Source organism: Oreochromis niloticus, linkage group LG2 (genome assembly GCF_001858045.2).
Source record: "Oreochromis niloticus isolate F11D_XX linkage group LG2, O_niloticus_UMD_NMBU, whole genome shotgun sequence".
Taxonomy (NCBI): domain Eukaryota; kingdom Metazoa; phylum Chordata; class Actinopteri; order Cichliformes; family Cichlidae; genus Oreochromis; species Oreochromis niloticus.
In genome coordinates, this window is record NC_031966.2 from 19,007,632 (window position 1) to 19,030,626 (window position 22,995).

The 22,995-nt window shown below is 41.0% G+C and overlaps 2 protein-coding genes across 2 annotated transcripts; one reads left to right on the forward strand and one right to left on the reverse strand.

Annotated features, from left to right (window-relative positions):
* Positions 1-106: 106 nt before the first annotated feature.
* Positions 107-12,757, reverse strand: xkrx (XK related X-linked). The gene is made up of 3 exons (XM_003445210.5): positions 11,852-12,757; positions 5,501-5,760; positions 107-1,823 (listed from the first exon to the last, which is right to left on the reverse strand). Exons 1-3 carry the CDS (start codon positions 12,199-12,201, stop codon positions 958-960), a joined length of 1,476 nt encoding a protein of 491 aa, XP_003445258.2. The 5' UTR covers positions 12,202-12,757; the 3' UTR covers positions 107-957.
* A 4,497-nt stretch (positions 12,758-17,254) lies between these two features.
* On the forward strand, positions 17,255-22,219 carry arl13a (ADP-ribosylation factor-like 13A). The gene is made up of 10 exons (XM_003445211.3): positions 17,255-17,338; positions 19,044-19,160; positions 19,336-19,406; positions 19,496-19,748; positions 19,882-19,987; positions 20,103-20,308; positions 20,385-20,493; positions 21,162-21,435; positions 21,523-21,639; positions 21,753-22,219. The coding sequence occupies exons 1-10, from the start codon at positions 17,319-17,321 to the stop codon at positions 21,806-21,808; spliced, it is 1,329 nt and encodes a 442-aa protein (XP_003445259.2). The 5' UTR covers positions 17,255-17,318; the 3' UTR covers positions 21,809-22,219.
* Positions 22,220-22,995: the final 776 nt, after the last annotated feature.

Below are 22,995 nucleotides of genomic sequence, written 5' to 3' on the forward strand. Positions count from 1 at the left end.
GAGGAAGTATATGTTGCACAAGGTAAATCTCATTTTGCCGATCGGCTATGCAAGTTGTTCTATGGCAAGAAAATGTGTGCTATATGTAAATGAACAAAAGCAAGACTGAATATTCGGACATAATTTTATTTATTGTTCAAGTAACACAGTAGTAGTAGTGAAGGCACTGTATTAACAGGACAAAACTTAAAAAAATAAGCATGATTTTTAAAGCACTTCAATAAAGTAGAAGCTTAAGTCTCCTTAATGCAACATGAAAAATAAGGCTACTTTTCAGTTTCCTGTGTGTTACAGAAGACACAAAAATATTCTCACAGGCTTTTGACGTTTATAATTTTCTGTTTTGCAACACAAAGCCCTTTCCCCCCCCTCCCTTTTTCGTTTTAAACAAAAGCCAGCCACAGTGGACAATGAACAAGACGAGGCATTCATCACAGCAGTAGGTATGAGGAAGATAAATTCATCTTCTGACCTTTCCTTGTCGTCCTCCTGTTAGCGTGTTTTTTATTTTTTTTTATTATGTTTCTGTTAATAAGTCTCCTACTTCAGATGCAAACCTGTGCAAAAGGGCCTTCATGCTGTGAAAACCCTGAGATTAAGTAAACAGCGTGGTCTCCCGGTCGATGTTTGGGACGCTCCACTTGGCACGTTTCCCCTCACACCTGGCTCAGGCTGCCCTCTCAACAGCGGCCTTTGTGCGTCGCTGCATATCTCGGCATGCTACATTATTTTGTGTACCGGGACCTTTGTGGGGCCCTCAGTTTATGGGATCATCTTTTAATGAGAACACCAGGAGTCACATTAAATACCTTACAGAAGGAGAAGTTCAAATTGAAGGGAAAAAGGCAAAAGTTTGTTCTCTACCACCTCACTTTCTCTCAAAAAAAACCACACACAAATGTTCTGTGTTTAACTGCTCCAGGCTTTGTTCAGAGATGCACCTTTATTTTAACTTTCTTAGGCCGCTTCCATCATATCGTCAACTATAGCCGTCTCCCGCTCTCCAAGCTGGCTGGTGAGGTCAGGAGGTTGTGAACCCTGAGTGTCCAGCAGCTCCACCGGCTCCTCCGCCCCCACCACCATGGTGGCTGCCGTGGAGTACGAGTGTGCCGGCTTCCCTCGCCTCCCCTGCTCTCCACGCCTTTTTTTATGGCAGCAGACGCAGTGCAGGCAGTCGTGGACGTTGTACTTGAAGAGGCGTCTGAAAGGGTGGAAAAACTGGTAGAAGAGAAGCATGAAGAGCACGGCCAGGCTGTAGCAGACCAGCAGCTGGACCACCAACAGCGGGGCGCATACGTACTCATAAAAGTCTGACTTGAAGAAGTACCAGAGCGTGATGAGGAGGAAGTTCTCAACAAAGCGCCCACAGTAGTACATGGCCAGGCGGCCCCATTGCTGCCTTTTCTCGATGAGCTCTTGATGGGTGAGGTCAAGCTGCACCGCCGACCAGCAGAAGATGTTTATGCAGGCGTACAGCAACGTGAACATGCACAGAACCACTACAGTGTCCAGCTTAGAGAAGTTTTTCTCCACATTCTCAGTTAGAGAGCCTTTCCTGGCCCAGAACTCAACCCAGGGGAGGAAGAAGAAGAAAAGCAGGTTAACCATGCCGACAAGGATCGTCCAATGAGTGAGTGCCGTGCTGAAGAGGACCAGCGCCGTGACCCGGGTAGCAATCTCCAAGCCTCTCCAGACAATCATGCACAGGTAAGCACAGGGGCGCAGCTGTAATTTGTAGTCATCGAATCTGATCTGGATGGCCAGGACGCTGCACACGAGGGCCCCGTAGGTGATGGAGATCAGGGTGATGATCATCAGCGCCACTGGAAACACAGACACAAGTCACCTGTTAGACTTCTCAAAAATCACAAGAAACTATAAACTGTTAAAAAAGCAGGTTTATTAACCGTCTTGGGCACAGAGAACATGATTTATTCACTTAAAATGATCAGAATTTAACAGATGTACAGCAGGGTCTGACACCGCATCAAAATTTCATGTCAACCTGGAAATTCTCAGGAAGTTCATTGACACGAAAATAAGAAATATTGCAGTTCAGAGTCTGCAGTATAACCAGAGCATTGCAAAGAGGGAAGCATCAGGTGTCAGAGATCGATAGGTTATTGCAAGAAAAGGGGCTTCGCAGCATTAATCTAGTCTGTGTAGGAGCTGAATTTGTTGGATTCAAAGCACAATCAGGCAAATCGAAAGTGTTCACACCATCACTGAGGAAAAAAGCACGAGAGCGCCTTCATCAGAAAAACAGTGATTTTCTCAACAAAGAAAAACTTCAATCAGTAAAAGTTCAGTGGAGAAATGCTCTGTGGTACTGTTCTCAGAGACGAGCAGCATCAAGAGGGGAAAACAAATCTAATGGTCAGCTGAGACAAAGCAGCATTTCATTGTGAATGATGGAGAAAAGTTCATCCTGCTGATAAATTGTGAGATTTGTTGGAGTAGCAGAAGATTTAAAGTGAAGAAGAAGAACAGGAGAATTGTGGTGAAACATGATGGGGTAAAGCCTTCACTGGATTTAGAGAGATCAACACCAGCCTTTCAAGCAGACATCCATTTATCAGAGACCTGCTTCATTCTCTCGAATGCATTTTTTGGGGGAAAGGATTCCCACTGAAGCAGGATAATGAGCACAAAACTTTGAAGGACTACTTGAAACCACCGGTAAGTCACGTGACTTGAACCCCCTCAGAATATTTATGGGACACTAAGAGTGAAAAAGGCAACTTTTCCAGTTTTTCCAGAACTGTGTCAAGTCCAAGATACAACTAAGAAGTACTTATATATTCTGAAGGTCACGATGTAGCTTGCAATTTTGCCAATTCAACAAGATGATATTAGCGTTTGAGTTAAAAAAAAAAAAAAATTGTTCTTTAACTGCACCAGCAGCATGGCAGGAGGGGGGGAGAAGTTGGGCTGTTGGCCTGGGTATCATTTTGTTTTACTCTGAACAATCTCAACTAGTTTTAGATGGACAGAGGAAAAAAAATATCTTTCCTCTAGTGCCATCATCAGGTCAAAATTTTAAGTTGTCCTAAAAGCAGTGCAAAGACTGACATGTAAAAAACTAAACAGTGAAAATGTGCTTTCTTAGAAGCTCTCTAGACTTTCTGTGTTGTGTCTCTGTGGCTAATTTACTGCTGTTGCACACAATATACCTCCTATTACCAGAACATCATGATAAAAACATTTTAACTGCAAATCACAGGTCAAATTTTAGTTATTTTTAGTTAGTTAATTTTAGCCACAGGACATCTATACTTTGCCACACATACCTAAAAATAATGTTTGGAAAAAATAAATTAAATTTGGTTTTTTTAGTCACTATTTTTTGGTAAAGGGCACAATAACATAATAATGTCCAGACGTTTTGGCAGAGGCAGATGAGAAACTGGGACTACTGTGGACGGCTGCAGAAGTTAAGGACTTCCACAACAGTCCCAATTTCTCATGTGACCCCTCAGGAGCAACGTGGTGACAATCTGAACATTTTCCAACATGATAGTGATAGCTGAAGGGCTCAGAGATGATCCAATTAACAGTCTGAATTAATGACTAGTAACCTCCCCACATCTTCATCTGCTTAAGAATCCATGGTCGTTTCTTAAAAAGCAAGTGGAAAGGCAGACGCCTACAAATTGATCAGCTCTGAGCCCTGATAAGACTTGAATTGGAATCAGTTAGGATTTAGCACAGAAGCTTAAATCCACCATGCAAAAGAGAACTGCATAAATTGTAAAGAAGGACCAATATTGACTCTTTGCATAAATGTAGAAGTCTACAAACCTATGAATTGCTTATGAATGTTCTTCACTTTATTATAAAATCATGTAAAAATAAAAATGGAAATGGCAAAGTGGCTGCACACCTCCAGCTTCTCAGCAGCTTTACATTTGCTGTTTTCACACTTAAGCAGTGTGCAGAAATCTAGATCTCAATTATTCTCAGAAAACAAACAAAAATATGTATGCCTGAAAACATGCCTGAAGCTGTTAATAAAAAAAAAACACCGGTTTGCTTTGGTGTCCCAGGAGTCCTTTAAAAACTATTACACCACATCTGCTCGTAAGCACAGATGTCACCAAGCTTAAAGTTAAAGCATCAGTTTTTATATGTGGATATTTCCAATTGTGTAAAGTTAGAAACTAAAAAAAGTTTAAATATACATTGTTAAGAATACATGCCCCAAAGCAACAAAAGTCAGTACTGCGGTTTAAATCTTGTTTGTTTTCCCTTCATCCACATTTCTCATCTCTACCTTTACTTTTTAATGCAAACCCTGTCCTGCTTGGCGTGGAAGTGTAGTTCTTTAACACCGATTCCTATTATTTATCAGGCAATGTTTTATTCCAGCTTGTGTTTTTCTATCATTTTAGTTTGAAAAACTCAAAATGTTTTCTAAACTTAAGCCAGACAGCGCGTCCAGGTCAAAGTTTGACTGCCTTCTGGCAGATTTGTTTTAAAAATGGCAGCAATCCTGTGAGCCAGCATTTTTATATATTCACAGACATTTATGGCGCCATCCATGAATATCATTTCCGTAATATCTATTGCACTTTAACGGCTCCTTACCGTCCAACTCCCACCTCTGTGCTCCGCTGTGGGTTCACAGCCAACACGATAAGCTAAAATCTGAGCCTAACAAATTCATCTTAACCTCATCTGACAAAAGAACGCACTCTCAATATTCTGCAGACATCAGTTCAGATTATTTTGCAAAGTTTTACCATAATAGTTTGTGTCAAAATGCAAGCAATGGGTTTTTTGTGCATAAAAGGTTGACTCTTTGTGGTTTCTTTCCCCACGTCTGAGCTGTCACCGAAACTCAGATTTACACCGACACCCTCTGTGTCACGTGCAAAGCTTTTGCTTTTTTGAAATCTCAGAGACAGACTGCACCACTCTCAAGATTCATCCAAGTATTTCCAGAAGCACAGCCAACATGTATCAGATTACTCATGCCGTGACCGGTTCTATGCGGTTTGATTAATTTTTCTATTTATTTTTAGCTGCTACACAAACTTCCTGCATGTTTCTCTCTCTTTATGAAGTCTTACAACAACTTTTTCTAAACTCTGGCATCCTCCTCCACAGGGTGTCTGGACAGGCGTCTTCCTCAAGGAGCTCAGTTACAATACACACTGTATTACAAAGTCTTGGCTGGCTTGGGAACACCTTGCCATACTCGACAACTTATGAACAGATATTGTAATTACTAAAAGGTGATACAACTGTTAACAATGTGACATTTAAATAACGTTTTTTAGCTCTGCTGTAAATCGCCCAGTAATGTGGACATTTACATAAACTAAAGTTGGCAGTTTCTTTTGATACACTATCAATTCAAAGTGATGAATCATAGTTATAAAGAGCTGCCAACCTGAATGATTTTCATCATTTTAAGATTTATTAAGATTTTTTTTTTTTAAAGATACCCACATACTGGAATAATCATCTGAACCCCACCCCCCTCTGTGATTCTTACTTCTTGTAGGGAGGATGTATTTCTCCTGGATGGTGGCGTACAGCTGGAGCGTCAGCTGCGGCGTGGAGCCCAGAAAAGCCTGGATGACCGCGGTGCGTTTGAAGGCATCCCTGTGCGTGGCCAGGATGCGCTCCGTTTGGCCAATTTCCCACTCCATCTCTGTCCCCGTTCCCTTCTTCAGCTTGATCTTTCTGGAGATGGTGACATAAGGCTCTTCCTTTTTACCTGACTTGAAATAGATCACCAGCGCCTCAAAACACCTGAGGAAGAGAGAGGAGTGTGTGAGAGTGAGCAAAGTAATGTTTTCACACCAACAGAGGGCAGTGCGATGTTACGTTTAGGACGCCACGTTGGTATGCTGTGATGTCTGTGTCGTGGAATCAGCACATGAGAGTGTGAGCGCTGAAGGGCAGCAGAGGATAAAAATCAAACATGTGAGAGGAAAGAAGGGAAAGCATTAGAGCTCATGTGTCAGGAATTTTTTTTTCTGCTTCGTTTTTTAAAACTTTGGACATTACGGCACCGTCACAACACTGCTCTTATGAATGTCACAGAAGAATGAACAAGCCTTTGTTTGTAAATCACAGCTATAAATACACACAGCACTGAGAGTCCAGCAGGGGGCACTCAGCAGGAGGAATACCCTGCTCCACAAGGCCTGGATGGATTACCAGAAAGTCTCAGGGTGTGGTTCCCTTAAGGTTTGCAAGGTAAATGCTCTCAGTGTTTGGTCACAGAGGGGGAAAAAAAAGCAGTATTCATAAAGAGGGGAAACAGGTTTTGCACTGAAAAGGGTTTCTGTGGAAAATGTATTGCTTGAAATAAAGCCTCTGGATGCTCAACAAACGTCATGAAAAGGAAAAATAAACTGAATGTGGACTTAGGTGATATAGCCAAAGTGCAGGTATCATCTGGCCATGCCAACACTGCAATAATATTAATTTGAAATAACCAGGAACGGACAGCGCTGTGCATCTGTATTCAAAACACAGCCCTCTGAGTATTCCCACCGGAGCACTAAATCTCACATCACTCTATTGGAATGCCTTTTCCGACACTGGTGCTTCAGCTGCTTTTTTCTAGGAAAGCTGTAGTGTTTATGTGATCCACTGTTCAATGCCTGAACTGTGTTTGACCCACACTTAGATGGCAAGTAGGAAAAAAGATCACATAGTCACTCAGCCTCACAAAAGCACACGCATACTTTATTCTTTATACTGGCAGTCACAGGAAGGCCACTTGACAAGGTTTGCCACAGCGTTACGGAGAAGGCACAAAAACCTGATATCATTTCCTGGAACTCTGGCAGTACAGTAGACTCGGGATGCAAAATGATGGCACTGAACCTGAGCCAGTCTCCACTTAGGAGTCTGTAAAACGACTAAGAGGCAGGCTGAATTTCACTTAGAGAAGGAAAAAAAACAGCATGACATACAAATGAACCTGCAAAGAGAATCAATACCCCGACTTCAACATAAGCATCTTATAGATTTATAGAAGGAAACATTGGCTACTGCTCTGTATTTGCAGTCTAAACATGCAATCTGTTCCCTCAGTGTACAAACACAGCAGCACTGTGGGCCACATGCAACACGAAAGAAGAGGAAGTGCCTTTAAAAAACATAATGTCAAGCGACTCAAGAAATGCTGACATTCCTGACTATATAGGGCAGAAGAGCATTCGGGAAATTCTTTCAGTAAGTCTTTAGCAACATCCTCCTGTTTTGGTCACTTGGGATTACGCCATCAGTTTCAGTGGCAAAGCCTCCTCAGACTGTTAAAGTTGAGACACACGAGTGGCTCAGCATGTTTCAACTAGTCGTGGCTGACAAAAAGGTAACTATGTGTTGTGTATCCCTGGTTTGGTTTCATACACTTAAAGAGACAAGTCAAGACAAGTTTCTCATCAGATAATGCCTTTGTTTCATGTTGACTGTCAGAGTATTTTCAGATGCATGCACCAGTAATACAAGGCTCTGAAAAAATGGACCATCTATACAGTTATCTGTGAACATCAAGGGTTGAGATTCCTCTCTTGACAGCAGATATGGTATGTCTGACGGTGTGGCCACGAGATCAGCAATTACGCCATCCCTAAGTCACACAGGAAGCCTCCCATCTGAGCCAAGAAGCACCAGAGGTGATTTATTCACAGCAGCGCGGTCCATAATGATGCAGAACAGAGCAGGATGAGCTGTACTGTAGAAACAATCATGGTGTCTGTTTTCCGGCCTCACTGCTGCACTACCGGCAGGCATCAGAGACACAACGGATGATAACTGAAAAGCATTAGACGTGCAGTCAGCAGAAAACTGCTTCAAAGGCCATATTGAATCACTGGCATGAGCAAAGCTTTTTTAGGTGGAGGTGAGACGTGTGCTGGATAGAGAGCAAGTGTACACAGCTGACAGACCCAGCTGTTTTTTGTTAAAGGTCGGCAGCAGGACCATCCTTGATATTTTCTCCTTTTACTCAGTCCCTCTAAGCTCCTTTAAAAAACAATTTGAAATTGTTAACATGATCAGGACCCATTTATTAAGGCGCCAAATGGAAATTATCTATGCCTATTAATTAGAAGGTACCAATCATGGTTTTTCCCCCTTTTATGTTTTATGCTTACAGTCTACTATAACTCTTGTGCATAACTCACAGTTCTAATTGTCCTTTAGATATAATACTTTAAACCGGTTTGGTATTTTAAAAAAAATCTCTTCTTCTGATTGGTTCCTCTTCATAATCGAGCTACAGGGGTGTTTGAAGTTGTTTAGCTGTGATGTGGAAGCAACAACAAACACTCACTGGCCACTTTGCTAGGTACACCTGTTCAACTGCTTTAAAAATGCAAATGCAAATGCAAAAATGCATAAGGCAGCAGCTCAGTGCATTTAGGAATTTAGATATGACCAGGATGACCTGCTGAAGTTCAAACCAAGCATCAGAATGTGAAAGAAAGGTGATTTAAGTGACTTTGAATGTGGCATGGTTGTTGGTGCCAGGCAGGCTGGTCTGAGTATCTCGGAAACTGCTGATCTACTGGAATTTTCCCCAAACAAACATCTCTCGGGTTTACAGAGGATGGTCTGAAGAAGAGAAAGTATCCAGTAAGCATCAGTTCTCTCGCCAAAAAACCTTTGCTGATTCCAGACGACAGGGGACAACGGCGAGACTGCTTTAAGCTAACAGGAAGGCAGCAGTAACTCAAATTCAACAAAAGGAATGCAGAAGAACATCTCTGAACCTTGAATCAGATGGGCTACAGCAGCAGAAGACCACACTGGGTGCCGCTTCTGTCAGCTAAGAACCGAAAGTTGAGGCTAGTGTTCACACAGGCTTAACAAAAATCAGACAAGAGAAGATTAGAAAAAGTTTGTCTGGTCCGACCAGTCTGATCATTTCTGCAGCGCCTTTTCAGATGGCAGGGTCAGAATTTGGTGTGAACTACATGAAAGCGTCGATCCATCCGACCTTGTGTTATAGTTCAGGCTGCTGCTGCTGCTGGTGATGTAATGGTGTGGGAGATAATGTCTTGGCAGACTTTGGGACCCTTAGTGCCAACTGAGCATCAAGCAAACCAACAGCCTGGCTCTGTACTAGTGCTGACCATAGCTACCCCATTCTGGACACAGTGTGCCCATCTTCTGATGGCTGCCTCCATAATGGAGGTTTCTCTATCGTCCAGCTCACTCAAGAGAATCAATAAGTCATTAATTAAGATTGTTTTGTCGGGTTACTAAAGCTTGAGTTCATCACCAAGATTCAAAAACACCACGTTTGAAGACACATGGTGTTTTGACTGTTTTTATGCAACTTTTTTGTGCAACTTTTAAAAAGTACAGTACTTGAGGAAATGTAGTTAGATTTTTATCAATGTTAAGTTGTGCTTCCTGTTGCTAACATCTCCCAATATCATTCTGTATTACTCTTTCATGTGGCTTTATCTCTTATATATATGTTAATAATCAGATACCAGTGGCTGGATGCCAGATACTGTGGCCTTACTTCAGGTATAGTAAGAACAACAGCTCTATTTTGCAATCCAGCATGCAAGTAGATACTCTTTATATGTCTCTGCAACATTGTTATGATGAGCGATGCAAATTTCACTTACTAAAACTGGTAAAACAGGAACAATCTGAGTCTTGAATTCTTTTACCACATTTGGACACTGCACTACATAAAATATAAGCTTAGATCGATAGTGTTGGCTCAGCACTTGAGATTTCCTGACTTTTCATTGGCATTACAAAAGCATTGCCTGTGACTGCTATTTATTTATAATTTTACCACAATCTGTTTTTAAATATGTAAAATATGCTGAAATATATTTAACTGGGTTTTTTTTTAGCCTGTGCTGAAAGCTGAGCCATAAATTAAGCCACCTTTTAGCCGTGCCTCTTTCTGCAAACCATTCTTTCCAGGGCACCTAATCTGCAACAGAAGACAAAAGGGTACACACCCTTCACTTTGGACTGTAAACGCACCTCATTACGTCTGAGCACTCCAGAGACAAATCAAAGTTCAGGGCGAGAATCAGAGAAGGAAGTATAGGTTTGAATTTCATGCATGTTTCCTTTCATACATGGCACGTCTCCACCTGTGTTTTCTTACATGAGTCATGTGCAAAACAGGTATCTCAGCTCAGATCAACGGACATGCAAGTGCAAGCTGAGCATATTTAAACAGAACTCCTCCCTCTAAAAACGAACTAGCTTTATCAAAGCTAGCAAACACTCATTGTTGCTAGACTGAAACTTATGCACTGGTGTTATTTTTTTCTAGATGTGCTCATTTGTCTCACCTACAAGAATAGAATAAAGCATGTGTTATTTCTAGAAACCTTTCCAGCAACATCTAAAACCCTTTTCGTCTTTCTAATGCCTGACTGCTCTGCAGCACAGAGACCTTTGGATGCCATTAACATAAGATGAGGTCATACTATTGAGTGGCATCAAGTCATAAGTGTGAAGCATGTGCTACAAAGGCATAAGTAAGTGATGTGCAGTCATTTGACAGAGTGACCACAACCGTCGAGCGGATGGCCATCAGGGAGACTTTAAATTAAAAGAGGGCGAGGGATATCATTGGACAAGCTGTTTGTTCTGAAGTCTATTACTATTCAACACACTGAAGGATGTGGGAGGTTGTGATGTTCGCTCATCTAGCCTCTTCGTCATAATGGACGCGCTTTCCATCTGGAGTGTGATTCGGTTACCAAACCTGCAAATCTTTATTCAGTGCAAAAACACTGGTTCAACCATAATGCTGCAAGAGTGAACAGCAAGGGACTGACGTCACTGGACGTGGATATATTTAAGCGTGGCCAAATTAGAGCTCATTACAGCTTTGCAGAGCCAAAGATGACATCCTGTCGTGTTTGATGAAATGTCAAAAACCAGATATTACATGAAAAAAAGGCAGCTTAAACTCATCTGAGAGGGTAGATTAGGAGAATATCTGCCTTACAACCACAAGAGATTATGAGCTATCAAAAATGACTGATAGTCCTATGCAGTTTTCAGTTTACTGGGTAGATTAGCTCCAACGTTTGCAACTGTTAGACTTGTTGGATTTAATTAAAGTGGCAGTTTGTTTTGTGTTTGTAGTTCATGAAGGTGCTGAACCCGAACAGGTGTTACTGTTCATTTATATCATGCATCTTACATCTTTAAGCAACTCGTCTCCATAGTTTTCCCCTGCTGCAGAGTCATTCCAGCTTTCAGAGGTTGCTGCCAGGCTTTAATGGATTCTGCAGAACTTGTCAATTTGTAGCCCATTAACTGTCCTGCACTGTTCATGGAAACTGGAAGTTGCATGCCCACTTAGGACTTAAGGTGAACTAATGAGATTCAGCGATGCAAGTTTTCTCTGTTAACTGCTTTGTCTCTAACATGTCAGCAATCAGTGAAAAACTGCTCTTGTTTTTTCAGTTTTAAAAGTCTTACAGTGTTTATATACTGCCCTGCAGATAAAGAAACATCAAGTCTGTAAAAATCTGTAACATTATTGCTAAAACATATATATCAAATATTAAAATGGCATTTAACTGTCTGTTTATGTGCTACTTTGTTCTTGGACAATATGCTTATTTATTAATAAAAACTGCACTGTTGTCACCGTTTCATGCAGTCAGCAGTGGCTGACACCTAGTGAACTTCCCTACAGTGTAAAATCAAAACTCGAACTGGAATGACTGGAAATTAAACTGGATTCATGTGTACTGGGGATGTTTTCTTCTGCTTTTAAATGTCCATAAATGGTAATTTATCACAGACCAACCTTATTATTGTGGGTAAAAAGGTGTAATAACAAAAATGACAAGCAGTGGAGTATCCTGATTTCAAGCACATTTACCTGATAACCGGACCCAGCAGCAGCAGGTGCAGGAAGAGAACCAGAGGCCGGTCCCGACCCAGGTCTCTGTGGATGAAAGTTAAGGCTAGCTGAATGAGCACAGCGGGCACCAGCATGAAGACGATGGTGAAGCTCATCCAGATCACATCGTCGGTGTAGTGGTACATGCTGCAGAGCACGGCGGCCGTGACGAACTCGGCGCAGTAGAGCACGGTGGCCAGCACGACGCTGAAGGGAGGACGGGCCCGGCTGTGATTGACCACCAGCATGACCCCGTTCTCCGCCACAGAGGAGCACTGCTCCACGTCCGAGATCTCCCTGTCCTGTTCCTCCATGGCAACTTCGCACATAGCAATGTTGATGTACACGCGGGGCAGCGCGTGAAGTCAGAGTGCCACTTTAATGGGAACCTGGCTCCAAAATATTTCCGTTGACCCGCTGTCCCTGCAAACTTTCCTCATTACGTATAACTTGACTATCCGACTGCAGGCATTCACTCACCCCCGATCCCCCCGGAGGCTTTTGTATTCTGTTTTCCCGTCGTCGTGGCGTTCCGGTACAACACCGGTATCTCCGCGTTTAGCCAAATGTAAATCACCTCACTGTCCGTTTGTGCAGCGTCAGTGTGCAGGATTGGCAGAGTTCAGCCCAGTCATACACCCATTTTTCACAATAACTCCAACCGGCCGACGATCGTCCAAACTCAGCGGTGATCTGAAGTGTCCCGACGCTCGTAGTTGTTCCTGGTTAAACAGAGAGGACTTGGCTCCGGGCTGGAGGTGTTTTGAGTGCCTCCGTGTTGGCGTGTGGCTGTTGTCGGGTCATGTTTTCAGTGTTTCATGCAACAGCTGCGTCAAGTCAGGTCGAAACTCAGAGAGGCACCGGAAATGATGGGTGGCAGCTTTCAAAATAAGTAAGACGAGCTCATCGAAGGCAAGTTCAGGTTATAGGTAAATTCCCCCAAATATGGGCAATACGGGTACAAGTGAAGGAAGACTATTCAACATGCTGAGTATGTGCACAAATGACACAAGGTGGAAGCAAAGGAAATGAGAAGGGGTGACACTCATACTCATATTAAAAAATATAGGCTACACACACGCACACACACACATAGTATCAGAATATTATAAACATTATTTGTCATTGTTAAAGTGCAGTGTTTACTGTCAATGAAATACAGTATGGTTCATGATTAATCAAACGATTATGTACCTAATTAGTAGATATCAGAGATAAGAAACTTTTAACTATAGTCAGCCTTTGTTTAAAATGTAGTAAAACAAAGCAGATAGAAGTTTTAAAAAGTGATAAAAGTGTTTAAGGTTTAAATTCAGTGGGCCAACATGTGGCTGGCTGCATAGGAAAACTCCCACTGCCACTAGAGCTACTACAGCTGAAGGAGGTCAAATCTCCGAAGTAACCAGTGCATCAGTGTTCATGTTCAGTAAGTACTAATAATCTGTTAGAAAACATTATACAAAACCTAACAATTCTTGTGTTTTATTCTCAGACTAACCTCTCCTCTCTCACACACAGAGGTAAAACAGCGAGAAACAACACTACACTTTTATTGCATAGAGTAGTCTGTCTGTCCTATCCAAATGGAAAAGCACTGTGAGGGCGAGCGCACAGAGATCATTTTCACTTCCATTTTTAGTTGCCACATGCAGGCTGGGCTTGGTTCTATTGTAGTAACCTTCAGGCCTGAGAGTGGAGCAGGCACACGAACAGCTGCAGGGAACTCCTAAAACTGCACTCAGCCCCACAGAGATGTTTCCTTCCTATGTAACTGCACTCATTAGTCAATAAGCTCTGCAGTACAAGTGGGAACCATTTGGTTGTTTGCTCATCTATTCACGCAAACAAGGGTTATCACTGTTCAAGGAGCATGAGAAAGCCACAAGCTGCTTGCCTCACACCTCCACTCAACCGCACATTTAGGTTTCAGTGTGGGGGTTCATTTCAGTTATTATCTGACCCTTTTTCTGGGATTTTCGCCTTTTCCGATCAACTAGATTAAAAAGCTGGTGAACCAAAAGCTTTTAAATAAGCCCCCACCCTCCTTTTTTTATTTTGTTAAACTAGAAAAGAAACGAAGCTCAGTTTACACCATTGTGTATATAACATTGTGCCACCATTTCCTCTTCTCTACAAAAAAAACCAAAGGAAGTTCTTTCAGTTTTTCAACACAGCTCACCCAAATGTGACCTGTTCTTGTCTAATCAGCTGCCCTGTAACTCATCATGCCTGGCATTGCGAAAGGGACCTAACATAAAGCAGGTTCTTGCACTATTAATGCATATGCCCGGTGATGGAGTGGTTTGTGGCTTCAGATTGGAAAGGTTGAAAGCAGAAGAGCACACCAACACATGTCATCCAAGAGTGACATGTGTTAGTGTACCGTGTTATTAGTCAGTCAGGTCAGGAATAGGGTGCGCTGGTTGTCTGTTTACAGTTTTTAACAGTCAGCCTGGGTCTGTCCAAATGTGTACATAAGAAAGAGCAATGCAATCCCAAGCATACATTCATTAATACACCGATTACTTTCCAAAATATCTAACAGTTCACTCGACGTTTTTCAAACCAGAATGTGAAAAGCAGCCTAATCTAAGCTGAGAAGCAGTAGCAATATTGGAAGTTTGGGGGAGGAGATAGGGGTGTGGTGCTGAACTGCTGCTGTTTATCCATGTGTGTGTGTGTGTGTGTATGTGTGTGTCTGTCAGCTGACGCAGGGCTGTGGTCAGAGCTTTGGATGAGTTTACTCAGCAGAAGAAGGCAGTGCCTGATTGGAAGTCGGTTTAATGACATAATGAGATAAAGCTCTCACAGAAGCCACTGATCCCAGTCTCTGAAAGAAGCCATTACATATTTATTTGCTCACAAATTGAATCATGGCTGCAGAAGCCCCACCTCTTTCACTCACCCTTAACTATGTGTGGGTTTTTCGCTGAGCATCGGGCTTTAGGGGAATCTGTAAGGTGACTTGTTTTGAGATTAATTTATAGTATTGAAGGGTTTTACCTGCACTGAGGAATTTGTCATAATTGGTTCCGCCAAAGAGTTTTATCTGCTAAAGACAAAGAACAATCCGCAGAACTGTAATTACATTATTTAATCAATTTTTTAAATTGGGTTGTCATTTACTTATTCACACTTTTGTTTACAAATGGTCAGAAACTACAAGAAAATATATTGATTTGATTAAAACAAGACAACACAGACTAACAGCCTTTAATATACTCAGAGTGATTGTGCTTGTGTGGATTCTGAGCCAATGCTGAGCCAGGAAAAACTCTGGATTTAGATCCGGTGTCTATGACGCCATCTAGCGGATGATGTTACACACAAACTGTACCGGGCGGCTTAATTAGGGTATTAATACCATTATGTAATATATTCAGATGATGCTTTCCTAATGTTAGAATGAATGTCTGTTACATAAATAAATGTGTAAACAAACTTGACTTTGCTTTTTTTTTTTAACATAAATAAAATAACACGTTATTTATTTTCTCCTAATTATTCACAAAATTCCCTAAAATATTTTCCCATGTATTCCTTTTATAAATAGAATCAAGGTCACTAGAATTTGGCTTTGAAAAATAGAAAAAAACCCTCTTTAATGTCAAAGTAAAAAAGAAAGACTTCTACATTAATTTCAATTAAAATAACATTTATCATGTAAAATAACTGGCTGCAGAAATATTCACCCCTTTCAAGTATAGCCACATTTTTCCACAATAGAAGCATTAACCTCACACGTTTGAACACCAGTTTTGCTTTCTCTTTTTTTGGGAGACAGCTCAAGCTTTCTGAGGGTGCACGGGGATCAGGTGTGAACAACCCTTTTTGATTTGGCCACTTAAAACATTCCTCTTGTTGTTTTTAAACCATTTCTGCATAGCTGTGTAGCTTTTGCTGAATAAAAGCTAATAAATCTTAGTTCCCTCAGAGACTCAGTCAGACTGTCCTCCAGGATTTCCCTCTACTTTTATGAGCCTTTGAATGCCTGCCGCTGCCACCGCCATCTTTCACAGTGGAGATGGTGTGCATGGTCTGATGTCCACCAAAACATAGCATCTAGTCTGAAGGCTAAACAACCTTCTTCCAGTCAATAGCAGAGTCTCCCACATGCCCTTGCATAAACTCGAGATTTGGGTCTTTCTTTGCAACGAAGAGATGTTTCTACTTTTTGTTTTAGGCACTAGCAAATAATTTTTTAGGCACTTCTGACTGGTAATAGGTGTCTTGTCTTGGTGGCCTCCCTCACCACTCTTCTTCTTGCACAGTCACTCAGTTTTAAGGAGGATGACCTGCTCTAGGCTGACTTACACATGTGCCACTTTACATTTCCATTACCTGAGCTCCAAGGAATGTTCAGTGACTTGGATTTTTTTTTGTACCCATTCCCTGAATTATACTTTTCAATAACTTTTTCTTTGAGTTGCTTTGGGTGATCTTTTATGTTCATGGTGTAACTGTAGCCAGAAATATTGATTAACCAGTGACCTTCAGTGGACCTTCCAGACATGGGTGCCTTTGTACTAAAATCACTTGAGACGCATTCACTGCACTTAGGTGATATCCGTTACACAAATTGTGCAGTTGCTACAACCATCTGGCTGGACTGCTTTTGAATTAGATCAGTCACTTTAAAAGAGGGGAAATATTTATGCAGTAAATTATTTTACATGATATATTTTATTTAATTGTATAAATCTGTTTTCGCTTTCACATTAAAGAGAATTTTTTCATGTAAGTTCGTGTCAGAAAAGCTAAAAGATATCAAAGAGAGAAGCAAAAAAGGAGAAAACATCCAAATGGCATTTTGTGTTTTCCTGATAAACCTTGAGTCCTGGGGTTCCCAAGGATGTTATTTTTCACAAGACCCAAGCAATAAAAACATTGCTGCCTATAAAGCACCCTCTCCTAGTGTACTTGCACTCCCAACAGCTGCCTCCCCCACTAGGACACCCCCAGGCATCCTCTGTCCATGCACTGACAGGTCTGATCTGCTCTCAAGGCACAAGGAGGCACAACACAATATTAGGTGGCTGTAATCTTTCTGTTTTAATTGTAAATTCAGTGTGACACTAAACGGCCCTCATAGTGTCATTATCTCACTGAGAGACTGAGATTGTGGAGCCTAAATCCATCTCTGCTACCACTTTCTGTCTTGACCAAGAAAAGGAGATCACAGCACGCCACAGATCACACCACTCGACAAATTTAGTTTTCCGGGGATGGATATAAGCGCCTTCATTTGGTCGAGTTCCAGAAGGACCATGCCATCCAATGGGATTAGAAGTTGGTTCAGAGAGCTCTGGGATTGGTTGAAAAGCCAATACAACATTTTCCAGATTGCACCTCCCACATGGGGTGACCAAAGGCTTAGTGTGAGCCTGATTAGTTCTGTAGCCGATGGGTACAAGATGTTAGTGAAGACGAGCACCCAAACAAATGCATGGACATAGAAATACTTCTGTGAGTATTCATTGAGCAGATGGCGAAATCTTTCAAATTTGCAACTTTTACATGTAGTGGTATCAGGTAATAGCTCCTGCTGAATTTAAAAGGCTTTTCTGTTAGTTATAGAGTCACTGCATTTTACCAGGCATGTGACACTGTTGGTGTTTGTATGAAAAATGATTTTTTCAGGTAAGTTTTTCTCATGAAAAGATAGAAAAAATAACAGTCAAAGCTGCTGCTTTGTTTTAGTGGGGAATCCAAATTGATTAACTGTTCTTTTATGGTAGATTTAAAGTTTACATAAAAAGTATTTTTTTTAATCTTTTGTTCTGATTATTTGGGATTTGTATCAAATTACAGAAAACTGTTTATTTTTCATTGTTAGTAGTCCAGTTTCTCTTTTATTTATGCCTCTTAAAATGATAAAACTTAACTGATGTTTTGTATTTTAAAAACGATTTAATGTTATGTTTTGTGCGCTACACGGGTGTGATGCTTAAATGTACTGAAGTCATTGAAATTAATACATGCAACATGCACATTTAGTACCCTGGATAGGTGATTCCCTTGTGTTTCAAAACTACTTATGACTAACTAACCTGGTTTAAATGTCTAAAACAATGAGATATGAAAACCAGTCCTCCTTACACCATAGCAGAAACAGGGACGGCCTCTTCTACAGCCAGTACAAATATGGGGCAGCTTGTTAACAACACTGTAAAAGCAGGCCATTCTAAACTGGCTTTAGCAGATTACAGAACCTGAACAGATGCACTTGACAAAGGAAGATCTGCCTGTGTGTGTGTGTGTGTGTTTTTAGCACATGCCCTACCTCAGATGCACCTGCTGTGTGTTTATTGGGAAGTTTCAGGATGACTGCTCATGCATCCAATGACATGTTAGAGAGCTTTTATGAGGCAAACACACATTCAGTGCCTTAAAGACAATATCAAGAGAAGTTACTAAGAAACATCATGCAATACTTGCTTGTAATGGCCTACTTGGAGAGGCTTGAGCCCATATGTTAGATATGTTAGCAATTAAGAAAGTATTTGTGAAGAGTGTGGTTGTTGAGAAATCCTTGATGTAGAAAAGAAAGAAAAGAAAAAAAAAAAGCTCTCAAAATTAGATTAGCTATTATGGTGGACTTTCTACAGAACTGGTGTTAGTGGTGGGGTTCTCAGAACTGTGATGCCTAGGAGGATAAATGAGAGGGCGACATGGATAAGTTGCATCATAATGGAAATTTTAGTTGGAGTAGAGAGCATGGTGTTTCATGTTTTTAATTATGATTTGGTTTACGGTTGTTTACCCATCAATGAGGGGTCTGTTATATGTCTTCACATCAAAATTAGGAAATTTTATCTGCTTCAGTGGACAGAAGAGTTTATGTTAAAGACAAATCTGCCTGCAGTCTTGCTCTTTGCTGCTATCATGCATAGACATAAACTGTTTGAAGTAGTGCATTCTTTCCTTCTCATGAAGGGCCATATAAAATTCCAATGAGGGCTTCTACTGGCCCGGAAGCCGCGCCCTGGATAACCCTTGGCAGTAAATGCACTGTCGCGAGTGACCATCTGTGAACGTCTCCTAAGTCCACAGGAGACAGACACAAAGCATCTTTGCGATGGATCTGGCCTCGCTCCCAAGTGACTCAACCTTCCAGCCTTATCTGCGTATGTGTGTGTGAGTCACACTGAGATTTACCATCTGTCTGCAGGTACCAGTTCCAGAGAAGATGGTGGCCACTGTGCACACCTTGCTCACCTCAAGTAAACATGTTCAACCTGATGAGCAACTGCTGCAATTGGGTCTCCAAAATACAGGAGCCAATCAGGTACAGATATTACATTTTCGCAATCTTCCTGCCGAGCTTACTAAAAATAAAACATTTCCTCTCTCAATCGCTCAATTAGATTATTTTTAGACATTCTTGTAGCATCGGCTCATTGATTGTTCCTAGAATCCACAGAAGTCAACTTAAGCTAATATCAATATGCATTCGTCTGCAGGAAAGTGACCATTCTTGTGGTTGGTCTTGACAAAGCAGGAAAAACATCCTCCATCAGAGGCATGTTAAGAGGTAATGTGCTTGTGACTTTACCACGGGTTCAGCCTCAAGTGTTTATTTCAGAAATACAACAAGTAACCACCTGTGTTTTCCCCCTTCAGTCGCCAATGTTGTCGAATCAGGACCCACACACGGCTGCATTAGACATGAGCTCAGGGTGGAGAATTACCTGGTCACACTCTTGGATGTAGGAGGATCTGCAGAGTCCCGTGGCACCTGGAGGGAGCTCTATGGAGAGGCTCATGGCATCATCTTTGTTGTGGACTCTGGTGACAGGCAGATGATAAAGGAAGTCAGGGAGGTTCTTTCAGACCTGTTGAAGCAGCCGAGGGTAGCAGGAAAACCTCTACTAGTGTAATTACACTCTGTTTTATATGTTTGAATTTTACATCAGATCTCAAATCATTTGCAAACAGTGCCCCCTTGTGGCTCACATGTAAAAATACAGAACAAAACATTAATTGTAAAACTTCTCTTTTGCTTTCAGATTGGCCAACAAACAGGATAAAATGAATGCTTTGCTGAGTAGTGAACTGATTGAGATTTTGTCTTTAGAGAAGTTGGTCAACCAGAGCCGCTCTCTGTGCCATATTGTAAGTAATATTTCTAAATGATCTAATCAGACTTAAATCTTATTTAATAAAATAGAATTAATGGGGACACCTTAGATGTGCATAGAATATGAGCTTTCTTTCTGTTTCCACTCAGGAGCCTTGTTCAGCCTTAATGGACCTGCGGCGCTGGTCAGACAGAAAGACTCTGCGAGGCCTTCGCTGGTTGCTGCGAGCTGTTTGTCTGGATTATCCAGAGCTGTGTGCTCGTGTAGCTCAGGACAGCAAAAGGCCTCTGGAGCCAAGAGAGAGGGAGAGGAATGGAAAACCGGAGAAAGTGCAAAGAAAAACCAAGGTCGAACGGTAAGAGAGGCCTTCAGAGCTCACATATTGCAGATAAAGGCATTAATGTTTTAACATGAATTTCTTATCACCTCAGAATAAGATCCAGCAAGTCAGATCTGCGCAAGGTTCATCGGCCCAAAGACAAGGAGAAAAAACCCAAGAGCGAAGGAAAGCTGCAACCCATTCGGAATATGCTGCAAAAGGTCAGAAAAATATCTTGCATTCTTTATAAAAGCTTATAAAATGTAATGCGATCAGCAGCTAGGCCATAAATTCTTCATAGAATAATGATGGTACCATCGCAAATAATGATGCATTAGAAATTCTCTGCAAAGCTCATATGAAACACATTTAAATCTACTTGAAACCATTAAATGCACAATAAACAGTAACAGTGTGAGTGTGTTAGCAAAAATGTAATTTTGTGGCAGATCTGCTGAATTGTGTTGTATTAAACTGCACATAATGCGTACTGTAGATGCTGTCTGTCTTCATGTGTTTGTTCTACTATGATTTTATCTGTTACATTAAATGTTCTGTTTTTAAAATTCACTTCAATAGGGCTACGATTAATGATTAATCTGCCAATTCTATTGATGATCAGTCTAAATGTCGGCATATGACAATTTTATTTTTATTATTATAATTTTATTACGGTGGTCCTGTTTTTATGCATGTCGGCACACTTAATAAAAATAAGCAATCTGTAATTCCACCTGTGCTTTCCCTGCTGTGGCAAATCAAAATGTGTGCTGTAGTTTGTTTTTGCCCTTCGTGACCCCGTTCTCTTCTTTTGGATTTTCACTTTGGTGATGTGGCATGTGATTATGTGAATAAATAGCACTTTGCTTTATATTAAATCTATTTCCAGGACACTTCACTGAAAAAGAAGCTAAAGACAAAGAAGAAGAAGAAGACAGTTAAGGTGAAGGAAGGTGAAAAAGATGAGGGACCGGCGAACGAACATGAAGAGGAAGAGGACGGTGACGCCAATGAAGGAGAGCAAGAAAACTCTGGTCACAGAGACAAAGCCAGCAGTGCTCTGATCCCTCCGAAAAAGGGCAAACTTAAACGCAAAACAAAGGTGAAAGAAGAGACGCTGGATGTGCCAGAATCACCTGAGAATGACGAGAAACCACTGAAAGGTTCCCAAAAGCAGTTATTGGATTACACTATGTTTTAGTGGTTAGCTGTTTAAGAATCTCAAATCTACTTTTTTGTCTTCTGTCTAGTTAAAGGAGAAAAAAAGAAGAAGAAGAGAGTTGTGAAAGTGAAAAGAAAAAACAAGATCAACACAGAGGAGATGCCAGCAGCTTATTCGCAGCCCGTGGACCTTTCTGCAACCTTTGGTGAGCCTCATCCACTTCTTCCATCCACCAATAAAATACAGTAACCACACTTTGGACTCTGACAGCATGAAATCACAGTTCTAATATTATAAGTTGAACCTGTCTCCTGACAGATCTTTACCGGAAAGCAATACTAGCTCTGAAAGAGCGTCAGGATCAGGGACAGTGAGAGTGAATCGTGCGTGTGTCCTGCCGCCCGAGTGTGAGGATGTGGGTCCACAGCAGACGTACACAACACATTGCATCCCTTCACACACACTACTATTTCTGTATCTCTTCCCATATTGTAGACTTTCAACCTGATTCCTGAACCTTTGGAGGGAATTTGCAGACTCCGAAGTGTAGTGAAGGGCAGGTGTGAAGAGTTGTGCATTGATAAAATAATATCACATTGTAAAAAAAAAAAATGTGTTAAATATAAACTTGTGTACACGGCCAATGCATCTGCATTTTGTTTATATACATTTTTGCAGTTTTGAATGTAAAGAAAACTGGATTTTTAAACTGTTTTTTCTGTTTTGTTTTTTGTAATTATTGTTTAAACATTTTCCCATAATAAACAGTGTACTGGGGAACGTTGTGGATATTGTTGAATGGATCACTTGCATAATACACTGGTATACATTATATAGTAAACATTTGTTAATACATTTGCATAATTTCAGCAAACTGGCTCGTGCTGGGCAGCGGCTTCACAATCCTCCTCTGTTTTCTCCCACAGTCCAGAAACATTCACGTGATGTTAACTGGTGTAAAGATAAGGTGGTTGAACAGCCTAAATGTAGTATAACGTGCTGAATCTATACTTTTAGGTGTCATTTGATAATTAGTCATGCATTTTTCCACCTTTCCTCCATCTGGAGAAACTGTTTACCAGATTGCCAGACAGATTTGAGACTTAGCGCTGCAGTTTCTGGATTTGGCAGAATGATTTGTGAGTTTCATCCATATGAGCTGCACTTCAATAGCTTTCAGCAAAACCTACTAAAGGAACAAAAGATGAAGATAATTATGATTTGTTCGGTGGTCCTGATCATCTGTTGTGGTTTCTTCATTCCTTACTGATGAATTTAGGACCTTTCCATATTAAACTGGTGAAAGTGCTGTCCTAAAATATGTCACAGGATTATTACTGCAAGGAGAAAAGTATAATAAATCCAATCAAATAGGATGAAATAAGTTGAACAGCTCTCATAGAAATATGGGTGTTCGCTTAAGGAGTGCTGGAATGGTAAATTAAATAGATTATAGACTCACATTTGACATTAAACAGATTTCTTTTGTCTTTTATAAAAACTTGTTCAATTGGTAAGAGAAACTAGTGACTATGTAAAAGGAATATTTAGGGAAGCTTTT

Bases quoted from the DNA above. Each gene is read 5' to 3' on its own strand.
- xkrx (XM_003445210.5), bottom strand. From the start codon at position 12,201: ATGTGCGAAGTTGCCATGGAGGAACAGGACAGGGAGATCTCGGACGTG. The intron at 5,761-11,851 runs GTAAATGTGCTT...TCTCTTCCTCAG, and splicing joins CTGCTGGGTCCGGTTATCAG to GTGTTTTGAGGCGCTGGTGA. The intron at 1,824-5,500 runs GTAAGAATCACA...CTGTGTTTCCAG, and splicing joins ATACATCCTCCCTACAAGAA to TGGCGCTGATGATCATCACC.
- arl13a (XM_003445211.3), top strand. From the start codon at position 17,319: ATGGACATAGAAATACTTCT. The intron at 19,407-19,495 runs GTAATGTGCTTG...TTCCCCCTTCAG, and splicing joins CATCAGAGGCATGTTAAGAG to TCGCCAATGTTGTCGAATCA. The intron at 19,749-19,881 runs GTAATTACACTC...TTTTGCTTTCAG, and splicing joins GCAGGAAAACCTCTACTAGT to ATTGGCCAACAAACAGGATA.